Source organism: Eutrigla gurnardus (assembly GCF_963514095.1).
Source record: "Eutrigla gurnardus genome assembly, chromosome: 7".
Lineage (NCBI taxonomy): Eukaryota > Metazoa > Chordata > Actinopteri > Perciformes > Triglidae > Eutrigla > Eutrigla gurnardus.
This window is the reverse complement of record NC_139921.1, coordinates 25,582,035-25,602,060: the sequence shown is the minus strand read 5'-3', so window position 1 is coordinate 25,602,060 and position 20,026 is coordinate 25,582,035. Positions and strand designations below refer to the sequence as shown.

The following is a 20,026-nucleotide window of genomic DNA, read 5'->3' as shown; positions in this document are numbered from 1 at the left end:
GGTTTATTGTTACTCCTCCATAAATGACTGCACATACACTTGTATTTTGTATTTGCATCAGCTTTATTAGGCCACGTATGCCTACAAATACAAGGAATTTGACTCTTTTTCCATCTCTCACAACATCCATCCATCCATTTTCTACCGCTTATCCTGTATTAAGGGTCACGGGGGGGGGGGCTGGAGCCGATCCCAGCTCTCTCACAACATACTGAACAGAAATAGAATTAAAAGCTTGAATAATATAAATAATTATAATAAAGAAATCAAATGTCTATATACAAGTCCACTGTATAACAACAAACAAACAAACAAACAAAAAGTGATAAAGAAATAAACCCAGAATGGATATATTCTTGTATTCGATACAGGCCTTACATTCTTCTCCCGTCTGATTGATAAATATACTTGATCATGTGACGGTTGAATTGTTGTTAAAAATACACCTCTAGTGGTCCTAAGGCTTTTATTGTGAAACATTTGCAGGAAAGTGCTGTTGAAACTACAAAATAAACGATTCAAACTAGTGTTAAATACCCATAAAGTTGCAGAAGTAGGATGTTATTGTTTTTCTTAATTGTAATAAATGTCACATAAATCATAAATAATAATAATAAACACACTCTCACCCCGTCTGCAGTTCCTCTGAACTCGCCCAGTTTCTTTAGCAGCTGAACTCCGTGTTCATAATCCTTCCCGACATCTCCGACATTAATCATCACCTCCTGCAACACAAGACATCACACACTGTAACTATAATGTAAACACACACACCGTGAACCAGCGACTCCCCGCTCCTCCTTCGGTCTCCCACCTTGTGTCGGATCCAGACCTCCACCTCTTGGACTTTCTGCAGGAACTCCAGGAAATCTCTGTTGTCTTCCAGAGCTTTCCCTCGCGTGGCCAGGGCCTTCTTCAGCTCCTCCCAGTGGCGCTGCAGGGCCGCCGCGCTGCTCCTCAGCTCCTTAGACCTCGGGTGTGGACGGGAGACCAGCTCCTCGCCGGCCTGCAGGCACACAACAAGGAGGAGGCGCTGTGTTTGCATTTGGTTTGGAGGGAACGGAGGCTTTCTAAGAGAAGGTCTCGTCTCACCAGCAGCACCGAGCTGATGATTTCTCTGTGGGCCAGGATCTCCGCCTCAAACACCTGATGCTTCTGGAGGAGCTTCATCTTGGCCTGCAGGTTGCTGAGGTCGGCTTTACTGTCCTCCGCCATCTTCTGCATCCGCTCAGACACCCACTCCTCGGCCTGATGGACGGACAGACGCAGAACAGAACACATCGTAGAACAACGGACCACAATCGCATTTCGCTCATTAAAAATAAATATATTTTTATTATTATGTATTTTTATTTATTCTATTTAATTAATATTTTTATTATTATTATTGTTTTGTAATATTTTTGTTAATTTATCATCATTATTATTCCCTTTTTATTTTGACTATTATTATTATTATTTTAACACTATCTTATACATTTTTGATTATTTGTGGATGTCTAAAGGAGGAAAAACAAAAAACAAAAGAGGAGTGGAGTAATGTTGTTCTCTTAAATTGTACATTTGAAAATTCCCTGCAATCAACAGCAAGTAAACACTAACGGTCATGAATGGATGTAATAAAAAAAACAGGGGTCAGTATGTTACCTCGGCAACATCTCGGTTGAAGACACACAACATCCTGGAGAGCTCCAGCTCCTCCCGGCGTTTGACAGACAGCCCCCTGAGCCTATCCCGTCGCTGGAGGAGGGCCCTGAGTTTGGTTTGGACGCGTCCGCTCTTCTCTCTGCTCAGCTGCTCCTTCAGCCTCTCGGCGAGCTCCTTCACCGAGGAGAGCTGGAGGAAGGGAGGGAGGAGTCAGACGAGTACTAGCCCGGGGTGAATTCTGGAGCCCTAACAGGGCCTTCTAGAGGGTCACATAAGTTTACACATATTTCACATGGGAGCTTGAATCCTGTTTAGTCCTGTAAGTACCTCCAAGCAGACTCTGGTACAGGTGTGAAAACAGCAACACATTTATAGACATTTATAGACAATGTCACCTTCTGAGATCAAATAATGAAAAGGGTTATTTGGAGGACAGGGAGAGAAACCACAGAAGAAGAGCAGACCTTGTCCTCCTGCGAGCTCAGCAGCTTCTCAAAGGCTTCGTGGCGTTTGATCAAACTCTCCGTCTCATCGACCGTGTTTCCCAGAGTGCTGTTCTGCAACAGGACCTGTGGAGAGGTTTGAACCAGCAATCAGACGGGACCTTTCACTTCCCAGTGGAGGAGGACGAGGAGGATCGGGATGAGTCTACCTCCTGGGAGCTGGAGGTTTTGTCCACGCTGTCCACGTCTCTGTAGAAGACCTGCTCCAGGTGAACGCTCTCCAACCAGCCCTGTTTCTGGTTCCACTGCTCCTCCAGCTTGTCTCGCTCCTCCTGCAGGGCCTCCAACTTCTCCGACACCTGGAAGAGACCACCGGTTCAACACCTCCAACACTAGGACGCAACCAAAACACGCCGGCTGTTTCCTCCGTTTTCTGGAACGCCATGTCATCTAAATCCCTCCTAATGTCCAGGATCCTTTAAGCTCTACGGACGACCGAGTCATTCACAGGATGTTAAAGGGAACACTTCAATCCTATCCTATGGTCATGATGCATTTCCTGTCCCAAATCTGCAAACCAGTTGCTGAATTTTCACATCGAAGTTGGTGCAGGGTTCCTCCACCTTTCCCAAAGTCAAATTCAAGCACTTTTTAAGCATTTCAAGGTGCATTTCCATGCTTTTCCAGCACCTTCCAGCTGAAGTAAACTCCATATTTGTATCAATCCAATCGTCAGGATTCAGTCTACTAATTATGTCACTTGTTCATCACATCAAATGCGATGTTATTGTCCTATAAACAACCAACATGATGTTTGGAGACAGCTTATTACAGAAGGACCACAAATGAAAGGAAAACTAATTCCACTAACAGATCCACAGAAATATAATCACCAACTATTTTCATCATCTGTTCATCATCAAAAGTCATTTTTCATGCAGAAAGCACAAAATGCTGTTTTCAGTCCCTCAAATATGGAGATCTTCTTTTCTCCGTTATATCATATATGTCATCACATAGAACACACATTTCAAGCACTTTATTCTAAATCCAAGCACTTTTTAAACCTTGAAAACACCACATAAAAGTAAATAGTGTTTTCAAGGATTTCCAGCACCCGTACCAACCCTGATTAAGAGTTTATTTAGACCAAACCAGAGTGTTAAAAGTGGGAAGATGAAACTAACTAACTAATTTTGATGAGTTTTACCTCGTTTTCTGTCCACTTTGAATGACGATACTATCAGTTAAATTACTGTTTTTTTTAACGGAGTCTGGTAGGAGGTCTCACCTCCTTCCTGCTGATCCCGTCCTGCCTCTGCAGCTCCTCCCCCATGTCCAGTGCCTGCTGGTACGTCTCCTGTCTGGCCTCCATCTCAGCCCACAGCTGCTGGTGCTGCGCCAGCTGGAGGTCGGCGGTCGCCACGTCGCTGATGCTCTCCTCCGCCGCCATCGCACCAATCAGCTGGTTGCACCACAGTAAATAGTCCTGTGCCTGGACAGCACATATAGATTTGTAAGCCTCGAGTCTCACTCATATTTACAAACAAATATAAATCAATCAGAAGGTGGTTGATAAAACTACAGGTAGCCTACAGATCACATCTAACAGGATGTCACTACTTCTGGGACTTCCTGTTAATTGTACTCGCAGCTTTTAGTCTCCGCCTCCTGTCACCCCAAACGAACCCACTGTTTTTTATAATTCACCGTCCTCACCGTGTTAAGGAACTGATATCTCTGGCACGACCGTTTTAGCTCCGCCTCCCTCTGCTCTGCGTGGAGCCGAAGCTCCTCCCACCTCTCCACCACTTCCTGCTGCATTTCCTGTAGGCGGAGCTTCAACTCGGGCGTGCAGAGGTCCAGAATGGAGTCGACGGCATCCAGCTGCTCCTGCAACTACGCACATCACCAACAACAACAATGACGACTGAGGGTTTCAAGCCTTCTGACAGATACTTTTCAAAATAAAAGCCCACTGATTGTTTTATTTTGACATCAGTCTACAACACTAAATAAGAGTAAAACATGTAAAGTTCAACCTACCTGCTGCTCCGTGGCGGCCAGCTCATGCAGCAGAGCTTCATGTTTCCTCAGCTGTGATGTCACTCCTCTCAAGTCCTTCGCCACGTCATCGGGGATGCTCTTCTGTCGCTCCTAACGACACAATCGGAGGGTTGGACTTCAACATGTGATGTACTGATGTACAGATACTGAAAATTGTGAATTGGACGCAACACCCTGCCGAAATATCTCGATACCGACAATGAAAAGATGCCACGGCAAAAAAATTGAAAACATCAAGAAGAGAAATAGAATAATAGATGACTTAAAATTATTTTTCTTATTTATGAAAAATGTACATGCTTGCAAAAATTTGGTGGCTAAGCCTTTTTTTTTCTGTCAAACAGCGCCCCACTGGTCCATCAGTACCAGTTCAAGTGGAGAGTGGTACTGCAGCCAGGAGACAGGCTTCCAGAACAAAAATAACACTAAATGATAATAAGTAATATTACCCGTATGAGTGTCAGAGCGTCGGTCAGGTCTCGGTAAAAGCGGTGACACTCCTCGGCTTGCCGCAGTCGATCCTGACGCTCCCTCGCCACCGCCTTCAAATCATCCCAGCATGCACTGCAAACGACGATCAAACACAAATGAGTGATTTATAGGGGAACTCCCATGATCCTCATGTTCATAAACACCTGTGTGCGTCTACCTGAGCTGCTGCCGCGTCTCTCTGACTGCAGAGCTCTGTGGATGTTTACTGCCGATCAGTCGGGCAGCGTGCTCTCTGCAGCTCTGCAGTCTCTCCTCACCGACCTCCAGCTGCTTCAGGAATCCTTCAAACTTCCCGGCGAGCACCTGAAATGTCCGTCAAAATCACAGAGGTCAAAACTAAACCTACTTAATAAACTGTAACAGAGACGCTGCTTCAAATGAGAATCTGCAGACATGCATCTGCAATAAGGTCAGGTCTGGTTGACGGGAGGTCACCTGAACATGCTGGTAATCCGTGCCCAGGTCCTGAGACTCTGCTGTCTGTCTCTGCTGGATCATCCAGTCCTCCAGCTCCGATGACTCCCTCCTGAACTCATGGAGGTGGAGGACTTCCTTTAACCTCTGAGCCCTGGAAGGAGACGTGAGGATTAAAAGGGTCAGGTGCATGTCGGTGCTCAGTTGTTAACCCATTCATTTTACTTCACACCACCATTTATTTCCAGAACATGTCACAGTTAACAGAAATCACTGGAATGGCAATAAGCACAATGAAGTAGTTGTTGTGTAGTAGTGAGTTGCTGTTGTGTAGTAATGAGTAGTGGTATTGTAGTAGTGAGTAGTTGTAGTATTGTAGTGAGTTGTTGTAGTGTAGTAGTGAGTCAGTATTGACCTGAGAGAAGCCTGGTGTTGCAGCTGCTGGTGCAGGCTGCTGAGGCGACTGTAGGGCCTGCTGAGCTCCCCCAGGCTCCAGTTCTGAACCGCCTGCTCCACCTGATCCCCCAACTCCTCCAGCTCCATCTCCAGCACCTCCAGCTGGCCCTCCAACACCTACAGCGAGGGGATCAGATTCATGTGCTGCTTTATTTTTGAGAAAAAAGGATGTGGAAAATATGGACCCGTTTTAGAAAAATCAGAGTTCACTTTCACGATTAGGAGTCCCACATGGAAGGACCTGAGGTCCACCAAAGTTTTGTTAAAAAAGGTTTAATATGCAAGTTTACCCACGACTAGATCTTTGTTCTATACGTTGTTGATTAAAACCTCCTGAACAACGAACAGGTGTGTGAGGTACCTGGTGTTTGGTGAGAAGACTCTGTGTGGCCAGCTGGTCTTTGCCGTAGTCGTCGGTGTTCACCAGGGTGAGGGTCTCGGTGAGCCTGGACTCCAGCTCGGAGCAGTCCAACAGCAGCTGGAGACGGTTCAGAGGTTCAACACGAGGTGCTTCAGCTGTTTGATGGGAACAATCCACCTCTCGGTGCCTCTCACCTGTTCTCTGGTGATGGCCTTGCTCAGGTGAGCTGCTCTCTTGTTGCAGGCCTCCTCTAGCTCCTCCCACTCAGCAGTCAGATGTCTGCACCTGCAAAGAAAAACATTAAAACAGAAAAAGACATTCTGACATGAAATGCAAAGAAAAATATCATAATGACACCCAAAGCTAAAAAAAACACACAAAAAAACTGCACCTTTCGAGCACTTCCTCTCCGTCTGATTTGCTGGATTTAGCCAGGCCCCGCCCCTTTTCCAGAACATGGCTCAGGTGTTTTTGGTGGGCGTTCACTTCCGCCTGCAGCTCCTACGTGAACACATCCTGATTTAGCTGTCGTCGCTCTGAGCCGTTTTAGATCAACCAATGAGATGAAAGTGTGAGTCCTACCTTGTGTTTCTGCACGAGGCTGATGGCTCCGGACAGAGACTTGTCGTGTCCTGCAGCTCCGGCGGCAGGAACGTGTTCAGAGATCCAGCTGAGCTCCAGGTCCACATCGTGATAAAACCCGAACAGCAGCACTGACTCCTCCAGCTGAGCTCGACGCCGGTCCAGAGGCTTCTGGAGAGACTTGAACCTGCAGCACCAAAGATCAAAGATTCATTGTGTGCAACTTAAAACACCAGAAAAAAAGCTGTTGTTTTTTTTTTATTAGAATTGTTATTGAAATCGAAATTGGAGCACGTTATACAGCACAAATAATACATCATTCTCTTTTTCTTTAGAAGAAGAAGAAGAAGGAGGAGGAGTTGGTGGGGTTTTTTTAAACTATGAGGGATCATCCTTTGGGGAGCTTCCTTTTCCTGATGACGTCATCAATAATGTGCATCATCATCGTCTTTGAACATTGTATTCAAACCTTCACATGTTAACTGGTGACCTTATATATTATACTATGCTACTTGTTTATTTTTTTCAGTTTTATTCATTTTAGGGTGCCTTTTAAGATCTGGCTAAGGACAACAAATGGAAATTAGCATTTGCAGCTAACTCTGGTTTATTTACAGCAATCAATGAGCATCGTCGATATCAACTAAATAAATAAATAAACCTTCAGCCGAACGCGTCCATGGCTGCGTTGATGGTAAAACACAGATGAAAGAATACAAGCTGCAGTAAAAATAAACTCTCTGAGACGGTTTGTAAATATCTCACTTACATGCGTTCAACCTGTTGGTGGTGCTAGAAGAAGACGACAACAACAAAAAAAGGGCGGGACTCACAGAGAGAGGTAGGCGTCGGTTTCCCGGAGGATCCCCTGGGAGTCGAAATGTGTGGAGGCGAGGTGTTTGGCCCTGCCGACGATGGCGTTGATCTTCTCCGCCAGCTCCTTGGCCTCCTGCTCCAGCTGCCAGTGCTCCTTCAGGGCACAAACAATGTTTACTGACATTGCTAGTTGGTTTAATAACCTCATATTTATTAATTTCTCGTTGCAAATTTGTGGGTTTATAAAGTTTTTTTTAAAGAACAGAAATGAAGCGGTGAGGCGTGGCAGCGGTTGACTCTCTGCGTGGTAAGAAGCCACCGATGGTCGCCCGTCACTCATCATCATGCTGACCAGGCATATCGACGGCGACCTCACCTTCAGAAGCTGCCGGCTGGAGCGGAGGTCGTGACCTTTGGCCGCGTTGTTCAGCATCCACTGAATGGCCTCGATCTTGAGCTCGGCGTCCTGAGGAAACGAAGGATTAGCGTTAACGTCTCTTTTAGCCTCCGGTAGCCCGGCCCGGTTTCTCACCGGTTCTTACCTGCAGCAGCTCCATCAGCTGCTCCTGCTGCCCCGCCTGTCTCAGCTTGTCCCCGCGGTCGGCCATCTTGTCCTGAAGCCTCCTCCAGCGGCTGCTGACCTGAGTGGACTTCCTGCTGATGCTCTGACTGCTGTGGTGCTCTTCGGCCAGCATCTCCCTCCCCAGCTGCACATGAACACACAGGTTGGTTTATTGGTTGGGACGAATCCCCCCCCCCCCCCCCCGGGGACCAGCGAGCAGCACTTTACCTGAACCAGTCGGTCCAGCCAGACCTGGTGGGCCTGCATCTCCCTCTCCGCCGCCTCGTGCCTCTTCAGCTTGGGGAGGATGTTGGTGGGGTCACGGTACGACTCATCCTCCGCCACCTTGAACTTCTCCTCCATCCACTGCAGCAGCTCGTCTGCGTCTCTCTGGAACTCCTGCAGGTTTAACCACCAACATTCAAATGTGAAGATGGAGGTAAATACTGTCTAATTATTATTATTATATTTGTTTTTATTATAATTTTTTATTGATTTGGTTTTTTTTTAAAGAAAATAATACAATGTATGTTTTATTATGTACTCCAATTTAGATTTCAATAAACTTTGAATGAAAAAAAATGTGAAGATGGCACATCGTTTTAAGGTTCCTACACCTTTTCCAAGTCAAATTCAAGCACTTTTCAAGCATTTCAAGGTGCATTTTCATGCTTTTCCAGGACCTTCCAGCTGTGGTAGAATTACATATTTGTTTCCAATACAATACTCAGTATTCACTCTACTTATTATTGCACTTGTTCATCACATTATATGTTATTGTCCTTTTCATTTTTCATGTAGAAATGTCAGAAAATGCTGTTTTAAATATGGAGATCTTCTTTTCTATCATATATGTCACCACATAGAACACACATTTCAAGCACTTTATTCTAAATCCAAGCACTTTCCAAACACCCGTACCAACCATGAATGCTGTGCATTTTATTCCATTTTATTATTATCCACACACACTTGTATAGGAATGATTGTGTCCTGAAGCTTTTTGATCCCTAGAAGAGTTTTCAGCTGTCATAATAATACCTGATGTTTCTTTGATGCCATAAGCAAACTCCTCCTCTTCCTGCTGCTCTCTTTCAAGTTCCTGTTGGCCTTCTGGATGCTCCCGCTCCTCTCCGTGATGCTGAAACATAAAAACTGATATAACAGATATTCAACAGGGGGTCCGCAGAGTTACTGCAGGGGGTCCCCGGAATTATTTGATCACAAATATGTCAAAAATACACCTGAAAACGAATACAACTTATATTAAGCAAATATAAATCTTCCTGTTTGTTTAATATTATGTTGATAAATTGTGATGTAGAAATGCCAAAATATAATTAAAATATGAATCTGCCAACAATTATTATTTTAATGGCTTAGCATTGTGTACATACATCATTATTTGTTTGTTTATATTATTAGCCGCTTTAATAAGGAACACAGTTTTATATGATAAGTGATAGGGGGTCCCTCCACCAGGTCTCTATCAGCCTTGGGGGCCCCCCCACCAGGTCTCTATCAGCCTTGGGGGTCTCTCCACCGGGTCTCTATCAGCCTCGGGTCTCCTTAGTGAACGTTGACCTCTGATCTAAAATCCTAAAGTCTGAACATTTCGTGTCTCTCACTGTGCGGCGGCGTAGTGTCGCTGGTCGATGAGCTCCTGGCTGCGTTCAGTGAAATGGTCCACCCGCTGGTCCAGAGCTCTGAGGAGTCCCTCCAGCTCCTCCTGCCGGCCTAGCAGGCTGCAGACCCCGTCCACCGAGTCCTGCATGGACAAACACACATGTCATCGATATATAGTTTGGACGTCCGTCCTGCTCTCCGTGTCTTGGTTCCCTGTCGAAGCGTCCTCACCCCGACGTCCCGGACCCCGAGGCGGGCTTCGTGTCCAGACAGCGTGGCCTCAATCCGGTCTCCCTCCTGGTTCAGCCTCTGAAGCTCCGCCCCCTGCTCCAAGCACTGCTTCCTGCTGGTCCACAGCTTGTCCAGCCTGGACCAATCAGCTTCGAGCTTGTCAAGGGTTTGTTGGATGTCGACACCTCCCTTCTTCCCATTGGACGAACCCCGCTGGAGAGATTTCCCCAACTCCTCCATCTCCCTCCACCTGAGAAACCCCCAGGAGTAAATTTACATCTCACGAGTTAATGAATCCCATTATTCTCCTCCATCCACGCTCACCTGCTCCTCTGCTCCTCCATCTCTTGCTGCAGCTCCTGGTGTTGCTCCAGCAGGGCCACGGCCGAGGCCACGTCGGCGGCCGTCTCCTCCTGCAGGAGGCGCTCCTGGACCGAGTGGGCCCAGCGCTGCAGCTCCTTGGCCTGCTGCTGGAAGCCCTGCAGCCTGTGGGCCTCCTCCAGGAGGCGCTGTCTGTCCACAGCCTGACGCTTCAACTAGTCCGGCAGAACAAGAAGAACAGTGTGAACGAGAGCCGATGTGACCTGTGACTTGTGACCTGGGACTAGGGCTGGGTGTCGTTAAACGGCTTCAGTTTACGGGAAGTGATGTCACAGAGACACGTAGCACTGCACCAGACTCCATTTAAAAAAAGAGCCTTTTATACGATAGATTGCTCGTCATCAAACGACAGTGATGTCGTGATGAAGAGTCAAACCGGCAGTGATGAAGAGTCAAAGTCAAACCTGATCCAGCAGAGCTTCGAGACCCTGGACCTCCTCCACGATGGCGGCACTCTCTGCTGGACTGCAGTCCTGCTTCCTGCAAAACAGGAAACACATCAGAGGACTCTGCAAGATTCTCTGCCATCAGAATTTTTAATTATTATATATCAATACTATTTTCCACTTTAATCAATTCCAGTCTTAGAATGCCACATTTTTGGACATTTGAGGAAAAACAAATATATTTGTTATATTCTTTTACTGTTTATGTCCTTATGGATATGAATGTCATCATTCATTATAGTGTATTACAGGAGCTGATGTTCAAAAATCAATCAATCAATAATTAACAGCCCAAATAAAAATGAAAAAGTGTGAATGAAGGTGATTAATCATTAATCTAATGAACTCTTTGCATTTCGTTTCTCCAGCCGGGAATCGGACTCGTACATCTTGGCGACGCTCTTCAGGTAGGCGATCTTGGCCTCCAGGGTCTGGATGTCTCGGAGGGTCTGAGCCTGGTTCTGGTCCTCGGCCTGCAGGGTGAAGGAGCTGCAGCCCAGGTCCACGGCATCCAGGCGGGACAGCTGACCCTGCAGCTGACCTTTGGCCTCCTCGCAGCTCTGCAGGAACGACTGCACGTCCGCCGTGCTCAGCAGCTCGTGGCCTCTCTCGTCCTTCCGCCGCTGGAGCCGGTCCCACCTGCAGAGACCAGGAGACCGCCGTCAAGTCCAGACCACCTCAGCCCACATCAGAGACCATCAGGTTCATGCTCGTCTACCTGTTGGCGACGCTCCTCTGTCTGGCCTGGATCTCCCTCTGCTTGCTGTGACGGCTCTTCACCAGCTCCTCCGCCATTCCGATGATGCCATCCAACTGGCCACGCCCACTCGCCAACTCAGTCAGGAAGTTCTGGAACAGGAGGTCAACTGTAAGACTGTAACTGAGACCACTGGTGACTGTAAGCACCACAAAAATACCGCAATATAATTTCTTTTTAATAAACAGTGGCTGTCTTTCGAAGCGTGTTTACCTCGTATTTGGCCTGAACAATTCCAAGGTCGCCGGCGTCGGAGCTGAAGGTGTTCAGGAGGTTCTCCTTGTCGTCCATCCAGGACTCGAACTCCCGGCAGCCGTTGTAGTAGCGATGCAGACGCAGCGTCTCCTGCAGACGCAGCGTCTTCGACTGCAAACAAAACAAGCTTTACTTTGAAAATGGCCTGAAAATAAAAGGTCAGTCTGTTTGTTTTCACCCTATTTTATTTTTTATTTGTTTATTAAAAGTAGGTATATATAATTGTTTATTTATATTTTTATTATAATTATTTATTTATTTTTTAAACCAAACTACATTTCCCAGCCTGCCCCCCTCACCGTGACCAGGTCGTAGAGGGAGTCATAGTCCCGGTCCAGGCCGGCCTGTGTGCCCTCCACAGTGTCCCTCTGGTACTGCATGTCTGGCAGCCACGTGGTCTGGATCTCAGCCGTGCTGCGACGCATCGAGCGGCTGCGTCTCGGACGACTCAACTTTCTGTTCGGGCTCGCCGGCACGCCATTGGTGGAGGCGGGCGGGCTGGTAGGAGGAGCCTGAGCAGAGGGAACAAGGACAAGGATCAGACTTGTTAGTGATTTGAAAGGAGAGGCGGGTCTTAAAGATCAGGGACGTCACATCTGTCTGTCTTTCTCTCGCTCTGTCTGTCTCTCGCTCTCACAAACAGCTGCATGTAACCGGTTTTGAAGTTATTTTAATGGATACTAATCTGTGGTTTCTGGTGACATCCCTGTTAAACACCAATCATTTACACGTTACGGATTATTGATTGTACACTTGCAGGCAGCGGGCTCAGGTAGGTTTTGGGGACGAGCTGCTGGTTTCCGCGGCTGTCTCGGGCCAGAACCTGGTCCCCATCCTCCTCGGAGCCCACGACGGTTACGATCTCGTTACGATCCCACGGAAACTGACCTGGAATCAGTAACATGTCACTTTTAAAAGAAACAGTTCACCCAGTAAAAGCACTCCGTCTTTGAACGATGAGAGTCACATCCACGGGTTTCTGCCGGTACCTCTGCTGTATCTGAAGCGGACCTTGGCCTTGTTGTCCTCAGCCGGAGCGGGGAAGCCCCCGGAACCCCTCCCCCCCACACTGCTGGGTGAGGGCGATGATGTCACCACGCCTGGACCCTCCTCGTCTCCGGAGGAGTCGCTGTACTGGATGATCTTACTCTGCGGAGGCTCCGCCTTCACAGGAAGAGTGTCAGTGTCAGAAACGTTTTATCTTCCCACGGTACCGAACCGAACCTCCTGAACCTGGACCGCTACACCCCTAGCGGATCCCCTTGCCCCGCCCCCCCCCCCCCCCAAACTAAGGCGATCCTGGTCTGTACTTACAGTCAGCGCTGTGAGCTGGGCAGCGCTCCTCGCCTGCTCCCTCAGCCTCTTCATCTCCGAGGCGTATGCCGCCATCTCCCTCTCCAGCCGCAGGTGGCGCTGCAGCAGCGCCGCCGTGCTCGACTCATCCTTCCCATGATCCTCGCTGATCAACAGCGGCTTCCTGTCGCCAAGCCAGGAGTCGGCCTCCGCCACATCTGCAAAGTACTGAGCGGAGAAAAAAAGCAGTGTGAACACGGGTGTGAACGTGGTTTTCGTGGACACAAGAGGAGGATCAAAAACCCAAGACTCCTTAGATCTGGGCCCAGCAGATAAATAAGTATTGATCAGCAGAAGCAGACTTGAGTGTATTTCTCGAGCGGATGGTGTTTCCTCGTCTACCTGCTTGATGGCGGCGGCGGCCTGCAGCCTGTCGCGGCGCCCCGTGGCCTCGGCGGTCAGGTGGCTCCGCTGCTTCTTCAGAGTTCGGATCCACTTCTGGACGGCTCGCTGGTTGAGTGGACTCTGTTTGGACAGCAGGTCCTGACCTCGACCCAGAACCCCCTGGTACAGAGACTCCTGGGCCTGGAGCTCCGCCTCAAATGCCTGACGAGATGGAATCAGATTGATTTACAAACACGTCAACATTAAGACTTTTAGTTTGTTAAAATAAATGTTTTTTTCCACTCAAATTTGTATTGAAATCGAAATTGGTTTGTGTCGGGTGTGAGGACTTGTGGGGTCCCCCTTGTGTTTGTGCTGGGTGTGAGGACTTGTGGGGTCCCCCTTGTGTTTGTGTCGGGTGTGAGGACATGTGGGGTCCCCCTTGTGTTTGTGTCAGGTGTGAGGACTTGTGGGGTCCCCCTTGTGTTTGTCGGGTGTGAGGACTTGTGGGGTCCACCTTGTGTTTGTGCTGGGCCAGGTGGATGTGGTTCAGGTCTCGTCCCAGTCCGGCCGTCTGCAGCTTCAACCAGCGTTCATACAGCCAGGCCTCCACCTCCTCACAGTCAAAGAAGAACTCAAACAGCCTCAGCTGAGCCTCCAGCTGTCGCCTCCTGGTGGGGGTAGGGGGAGGAGGAAGCAAGAGGAGAAGAAACAGAAGAGGAGAGGAGGAAACAAGGAGAGAGAGGAGAGGAGGAAACAAGAGGAAAGGAGGAAGCAAGAGAAGAGGAGACGAGAGGAGAAGAGGAAGCAAGAGGAGAAGGAGGTGTAAAGGAGTGATGCATCTTCATACTGGTTGTCTAGTAAACCGTCTCTGAGTCAGAACGAGTAGAAAAGTGAAAACAGCAGAAACCTGTTGCTGCTCAGCGACACCAGAGATCTGTACTGACTGTCTAGAGCTCTCACTCTGCTCTGAATCCGCTGGCCGTCTCTCACTTTCACCTGAGGGGAGGAGACAGGTTAGAAGACACGTCACAAGGACCTCCTTTAAAAATCTCCCCCGTCGCCATGGTGATAAAAACCCAATCAGGTACCTTCAGCGCCCTGCTGCTGATGGCCGTCATGGTTTCACCAAGAGCTGAGATCTGAGCCTCCAGGAGATCCTGCTTCTGAAGGAGAGACTCCACCTCCGCCAGCTGCTTCCCCAGTTCAGAGGAGCTGGCCTGGGACTGGGAGGAGGAAAGGAGAAGGTGAAGGAGGGACAGAGAGGAGGAGATGGAGGGACAGAGAGGAGGACGAGATGGAGGACAAAGACGAGGAGGAGTTGGAGGGACAGAGAGGACGAGGAGGAGGAGGAGATGGAGGGACAGAGAGGAGGAGATGGAGGGATGAGGGTTTAATGCAGCACTATATTAATGTTATGTATATTTATAACTAACAATTTAATAAAATATTACCATCCCTATAGAGACACTGTTTTTGTTTGTTTTCTTAGTGACAAAAAGACTGAGACTTTTATTTCTCACCTGTAGCTCCTTAAGTTCCTGGGAGACGAGCTCAATGTCTCGGAGGACACTGAGGTTTTCAACTACATTTCCCAGCAGCACCCTCTGCTCCTGGAGCTGCTGCACAAGGTCCTTCCATCGATGGCTAATGTTGTACTCTCTCAAAGAAATAACACATAAATGATAAAATAATGTATTTATATATAAAATATATATATATATATATATATATATATATATATATATATATATATATATATAACACACACACACACACACACAGCTCACCTCCGTGTTATCTGCTCCTTGCTGTGGTAGTCTCCTCGCTCGATGCTCTCGGCCATGTCTGTCAGGGCGGCGAAGCGAGGCCCTCTGGCCAGAGCGTCGGTGGCCAGCGCCTCCAGGCGGCGGTTGGCTGCCTGCGCCTCCTCCAGGGTAGAGAGACCGGCGATGTCCTGCCTCCGGATCAGACGCAGCGTGTCCTCCAGGTAGCCCTCCCTCAGCGCCGCCTGAGACCACAAAGCAACACGGACATGCACAGATCCGGCTATCCTTGACCTTATTTGGAGTGCTGATGGAGCAGCTACGATATTAGCGTAGCCTAGCAGCCATCAAACCAGACTCCATTCAGAAACAAGCATTTTAAAAGTAGTTTGCTTGCCGTCAAAAAAACTTGTGTAACACAAAACATATCGTAGTGGTCTATGGTCTCCCAGAAGTCTACGATAGTAGCTCACATTAGTCCAGAGACCAGACCAGACTATGTGGAGGAACCAGAGACTGTCTGTGGTCCAAACAACAAGGTCTCTGCTGTATTTATGTCTAGATGACCTTATTTGGAGTGTTAGTGGAGCAGCTACAACATTACCGTAGCCTAGCACCCATAAACCAGACTCCATTCAGAAAACTAGCGTTTAAAAAGTAGTCAGCTTGTGGTCTTGCAGACAGACCTAACAAAGCATGACTCAACACTTTTTACTGATCACCATCATGATGGAGTTATTTCAGCATCCTTTTCATCTGCTTATTGATATTAAATCACAGATAAATACTAGGGGTCGATGTCGTTACCTTCCTCTCAAACTTCTGGGCGAGTTGCTCCAGGTTTTCCAGGCGTAGCAGCGACTCCTGCAGGGCTCCTTCTCGCTCATGTTCGGCCCGCTCCAGCAGAGACCAACTCCTCTCGATGTCACTCAGGGTTTTACCTTCACGCACGGGAACAGCACGTTGCAGACAGAAAGGCTAGAAGCAGCATGTAAACGTAGTGTGTGTGTGTGTGTTACCTTCTGGAGGATTATAAGCCCATTGGTTGTTGGCCGCCAGCTGAGTCTTCAGACTGAACAGATGAGCTTCGATCGCCCCACGCTCCTAAAAAAAAAAGAAGAGGCAATAAAGGTCAGAGATGGAGAAAATCAGATGCATCCTCAACGGCTCCATGAACAGATTTTAACTCCACTAATAGAGGAAATCCTCTGTAGCCCAGAGCGTCTTTGTTGCCATAACAACTAACAGCTACCACCATTGTAGCAGTTAAATTACTATTTCCTGTCCGTTCTACTCCTCCTGTAGCTTCGTAACGTTACCTGATAAATGAATTTGCAAACAGCAAGCTGAGTAAGCATCATGGAGCAAATAGTCCGGCCGATATTCAGCATTTTTATGGTTAACGGTCATGTTTTAAGCCAATTAATTAATTTTATTTTAAAATGTGCTGCAACTTTGGTTCTGATGCGGCCGCAGTCATGACTCTCTGGTCTTTATTTTATTTATTTTTATATACTTTTTTAATTCCAATTTTTTTAAATTGAAAATAATTGAAAATCGAAGGGTGCTTCCGGAGGCGAAGGGTGACCCTCTTCTGAAGTGGTCTCACCTGATATTTGGGGGGTTTCTCCACGGTCCGGTAGGTCTTGAACGCCATCATCAGCTTCTGCATCTCCCTCACAGAGTTTGGGAATCGTCTGTCATTCAGCTGCAGCACCTTCAGTCACACAACAACAACAAACAAAGCTCAGCATCGCCGCACTCGTGTCTGAGTGTCAACAGCGTTGTCGGGGTTACCTTGGCTTTGATCCAGCGGAGCAGATCCGAGACCAGCCTTTCGTACTGGACCTTCATGTCATCCAGCTCCATCAGCATGCCAACTATCTGAGGACACAGAGGAGAGACGACTCTTCAGGTGTGAAGGACTCGTAATGTTGCTGCTGCAGCGCCTCAGAGAGAGTGATCTGATCTGATGAGCTTAGTGTCTGAAGCCCCGCCCACTCAGTCACCTGACCCACTGGCATGAAAAGGCATGACCACTAATCCCACAGAGAGAGTTTACAGGTAAAAGTACTACGACCCACAGTAAAACCACTCTGTTACAGGTAAATGTACCAATACAACACAGTAAAACCACTCTGATACAGGTAAAAGTACTAATACCTCACAGTAAAAATACTTTTACAGGTAAATGTACTAATACCACAAAGTAAAAATAGTGTACAGGCAAAAGTACTCTCAAGTAATCTTGAATTTTGCAGTACTCTTCCCCTGTGTTTATTGTTATGCACAAGCTGGTATTGTACAGTATTGTACTTGAAAGTGTGGGTGTGGGGGTTCAGACCTTGGCGAGTCTCTTCTGGATCGTCTGGCCCTGCTTCATCTTGGAGAAGTAGTGGTAGTACAGGGACACGTAGGTCATGATGGACTTGGTGTCCGGATGCGGGACCACCATGTCCTCCACCTCCAGCAGCTGCATGATCCCCAGCTCCCGCTCTGCCACAGAAAAGGCGTGCTCCAGGTTACCTCGGTGGTCATCGCCATGGAGACGCCGGTAGTCAAAAAGGTCAGGTCTGGGAAAGAGAGAGAGAGAGAGAGAGAGGGAGAGGGAGAGAGGGAGAGGATGGAGCAGACTGGAGTAGAAAAGTGTGTGCTTTACTGGTGTGTGTGTGTGTGTGTGTGTGTGTGCGAGCGCATGTGTGTGTTACCGGTGTGCGTGGATGAGGGCGTTGAAGGCGAGGCCGCTCCTCCAGCTGGACGAGAAGTCTTGCACGTCCACGCCATCATAACCCGATGTTTTCCTCTGACACCAGATCAGCAGAGCCTCCTTCGCCGAGCGATGAGCCACACTGCCTCCACCACCCGCCTGAGGGGGAGGAGATGGGGAGGTGAGGGGAGGAGGGGAGAGGAGAGGAGGAGGGGAGGAGAGGAGATGAGATGAGAGAAGGGGAGGGGAGGTCAAGGGAGACGGGAGAGGAGGAATTAGAAAGCATTGAGACAGGAATGGGAGAGTGGACAGGAGGAGGTGAAGGACAGAAAGACAGAGGAGGGGATGTGAGGGAAGGAAAGACGAAGAGGAGGAGAGGGAACGGCAGGAAGAAGAGGAAAAGACCACATGACCAGTCCGAAGGTTGTGGGTTTGATTCCCTACCTCATCCAGGTTAATGGGTCCGATCTGGAACCTGAGGATGATGATCCACAGCAGACCCAGGATCAGCGTACGGTCTCCGTCCACCACGTTCTCTGGACCAATCAGATCCACTCGAATCTGACAGGGGAGACGTTTGTATATCAGACTGTACAATGTTCAGAAAAATACTTGTGTACTTCTACTTCTGATACTTTCAATGTGAACTTAACGTTCATGGAGCTACTGCAAAAATAAAAAAGCACATTCAAATCACTGCCATAAACCTGAAGTGGTTTATATTTAAATAAATAATAACAATAATAATTTGACCATTACATGCGTTTTGGATTTATAGTAGAAATAAAAGGATGTACTTTAAATATTCTTTTGTATATCCGTAAAGCCTGCAAGAAAACTATTTTAACAATCACAATTTATCGGCTCAATTTACTTATTTAGTTCGGTTGATTTTGAGTCAAAAAACAGCTGTAATGCCTGAACATCAACACTAGATGGAGCCAAATAAACACATTAAATACAGACAAAGTGTCATCTGAGTAAAGTCTGTTAAATATGAAGAGATACAGCATACAGTTAGTTTGGATATCTGACCCTGACAGGTGAGGTACCTTGGTCTTCAGGAAGCTGATGGCGATGCCGTTGTTCTCCAGACAGTGGACCCTCAGCTTGCGGCGGCTGGGCGGCGGCAGCGTCTCTCTGGAGATGAACTCCAACAGACGGATCAGGACAATGCCGGTCTTCAGCTCCGTGTAAACGTCAGTCAGCTCCAAGTTCTCCTGCAGGAGGTGAACACAGTTCAAAGACACAACTATATATATATATAAACAATCTACCAAAATACAACATTTGATTTACTGTCATCGAAAAGCAAGACGTTTTTTTTTTACTTGCTTTAATATTTCCTCTTGTTCATTTCTTTTAAAATATCTGAATACAAGTCTTTTACTAGTATTTGTACATGTACACACTGGTACAGTCGAGGCTTAACATACTTCTTCCGTGCCTACACGTGGAAATGTGAGTTTTTCTGAGATGTACGGAGGCTTGTTTACGTCTCTGTGACTGACAGGAAGTTAATTTCCCTGAAATCATCCTGAGAGTCGAGTGCTTCGTGTCCCTGAAGTGTGTTACACAACATCTCTGTGGAGTCCGCTTCAGGACATCCTGGTTATCTGCAGGTCAGGTAACATCTTACAGCTGTCAAATTCCTTCCAATAAGAGACATGCCGGCCGCTACCTACTCCTCCATCAGAAGGTCCACCACCTCAGAGTAGTAAAAGTATTAGATTTACTGTCAAACCAGACTAAGATTACCTGTAAAATGCCTCTTCTGTGAAGCAGATTTTAAATATGTATACGATGTCGTTAAAACTACACAAATGCATCACGTATTATAACAGACAACAATCCACATAATTAGTTGGCGGGTCAATGCGTTGATGGTATAATCGTAAATATCGTAACGGGTGAAAGCAGTCTGTCTATCATGGTTTACTACTAATACTTGTGTACTTTTACTGCCGATACTTTAACAACACAAAGCTGATAATACTTGTGTACTTTTACTGCCGATACTTTAACAACAAGAAGCTGATAATACTTGTGTACTTTTACTGCTGATACGTTTATGACAAGAAGCTGAGAATACTTGTGTACTTTGACTGCTGATACGTTTATGACAAGAAGCTGAGAATACTTGTGTACTTTTACTGCTGATACTTTTATGACAAGAAGCTGAGAATACTTGTGTACTTTTACTGCTGATACTTTTACGACATGAAGCTGACCAATTTTACTTTTACACATTGCTGGCTTGCTTACATGGTAGAGAAGTGAAAAATACAGCATACAAAATATATATTTATACGTTATTTATGAAGGGAGAACTTATGAATC

At 47.2% G+C, this 20,026-nt stretch overlaps 1 protein-coding gene across 1 annotated transcript in view; it reads right to left on the bottom strand.

Annotated features, from left to right (window-relative positions):
* Nucleotides 1–17,355, bottom strand: part of sptbn5 (spectrin, beta, non-erythrocytic 5) — a 30,674-nt gene extending 13,319 nt beyond the window's left edge. Inside the window, exons 1-44 of the mRNA XM_084013000.1 lie at nucleotides 17,324–17,355; nucleotides 16,777–16,863; nucleotides 16,589–16,696; nucleotides 15,999–16,083; nucleotides 15,787–15,920; nucleotides 15,004–15,224; nucleotides 14,737–14,875; nucleotides 14,305–14,439; nucleotides 14,124–14,212; nucleotides 13,731–13,884; nucleotides 13,232–13,435; nucleotides 12,851–13,057; nucleotides 12,526–12,700; nucleotides 12,288–12,424; nucleotides 11,836–12,048; nucleotides 11,495–11,647; nucleotides 11,243–11,373; nucleotides 10,912–11,163; nucleotides 10,483–10,558; nucleotides 10,022–10,233; nucleotides 9,698–9,947; nucleotides 9,469–9,608; nucleotides 8,882–8,981; nucleotides 8,069–8,239; nucleotides 7,821–7,985; nucleotides 7,655–7,744; nucleotides 7,296–7,432; nucleotides 6,463–6,649; nucleotides 6,272–6,381; nucleotides 6,075–6,165; nucleotides 5,881–5,997; nucleotides 5,479–5,636; nucleotides 5,085–5,217; nucleotides 4,807–4,952; nucleotides 4,607–4,721; nucleotides 4,137–4,247; nucleotides 3,810–3,989; nucleotides 3,382–3,585; nucleotides 2,300–2,449; nucleotides 2,112–2,216; nucleotides 1,648–1,836; nucleotides 1,093–1,248; nucleotides 815–1,006; nucleotides 630–725 (exon numbers count right to left, since the gene is read on the bottom strand). Of these exons, the coding sequence (XP_083869126.1) occupies nucleotides 630–725; nucleotides 815–1,006; nucleotides 1,093–1,248; nucleotides 1,648–1,836; nucleotides 2,112–2,216; nucleotides 2,300–2,449; nucleotides 3,382–3,585; nucleotides 3,810–3,989; nucleotides 4,137–4,247; nucleotides 4,607–4,721; nucleotides 4,807–4,952; nucleotides 5,085–5,217; nucleotides 5,479–5,636; nucleotides 5,881–5,997; nucleotides 6,075–6,165; nucleotides 6,272–6,381; nucleotides 6,463–6,649; nucleotides 7,296–7,432; nucleotides 7,655–7,744; nucleotides 7,821–7,985; nucleotides 8,069–8,239; nucleotides 8,882–8,981; nucleotides 9,469–9,608; nucleotides 9,698–9,947; nucleotides 10,022–10,233; nucleotides 10,483–10,558; nucleotides 10,912–11,163; nucleotides 11,243–11,373; nucleotides 11,495–11,647; nucleotides 11,836–12,048; nucleotides 12,288–12,424; nucleotides 12,526–12,700; nucleotides 12,851–13,057; nucleotides 13,232–13,435; nucleotides 13,731–13,884; nucleotides 14,124–14,212; nucleotides 14,305–14,439; nucleotides 14,737–14,875; nucleotides 15,004–15,224; nucleotides 15,787–15,920; nucleotides 15,999–16,083; nucleotides 16,589–16,696; nucleotides 16,777–16,854 (6,396 nt within the window). The 5' untranslated portion in view covers nucleotides 16,855–16,863; nucleotides 17,324–17,355. The remainder of the gene's footprint in view (nucleotides 1–629; nucleotides 726–814; nucleotides 1,007–1,092; nucleotides 1,249–1,647; nucleotides 1,837–2,111; nucleotides 2,217–2,299; nucleotides 2,450–3,381; nucleotides 3,586–3,809; nucleotides 3,990–4,136; nucleotides 4,248–4,606; nucleotides 4,722–4,806; nucleotides 4,953–5,084; nucleotides 5,218–5,478; nucleotides 5,637–5,880; nucleotides 5,998–6,074; nucleotides 6,166–6,271; nucleotides 6,382–6,462; nucleotides 6,650–7,295; nucleotides 7,433–7,654; nucleotides 7,745–7,820; nucleotides 7,986–8,068; nucleotides 8,240–8,881; nucleotides 8,982–9,468; nucleotides 9,609–9,697; nucleotides 9,948–10,021; nucleotides 10,234–10,482; nucleotides 10,559–10,911; nucleotides 11,164–11,242; nucleotides 11,374–11,494; nucleotides 11,648–11,835; nucleotides 12,049–12,287; nucleotides 12,425–12,525; nucleotides 12,701–12,850; nucleotides 13,058–13,231; nucleotides 13,436–13,730; nucleotides 13,885–14,123; nucleotides 14,213–14,304; nucleotides 14,440–14,736; nucleotides 14,876–15,003; nucleotides 15,225–15,786; nucleotides 15,921–15,998; nucleotides 16,084–16,588; nucleotides 16,697–16,776; nucleotides 16,864–17,323) is intronic.
* Nucleotides 17,356–20,026: the final 2,671 nt, after the last annotated feature.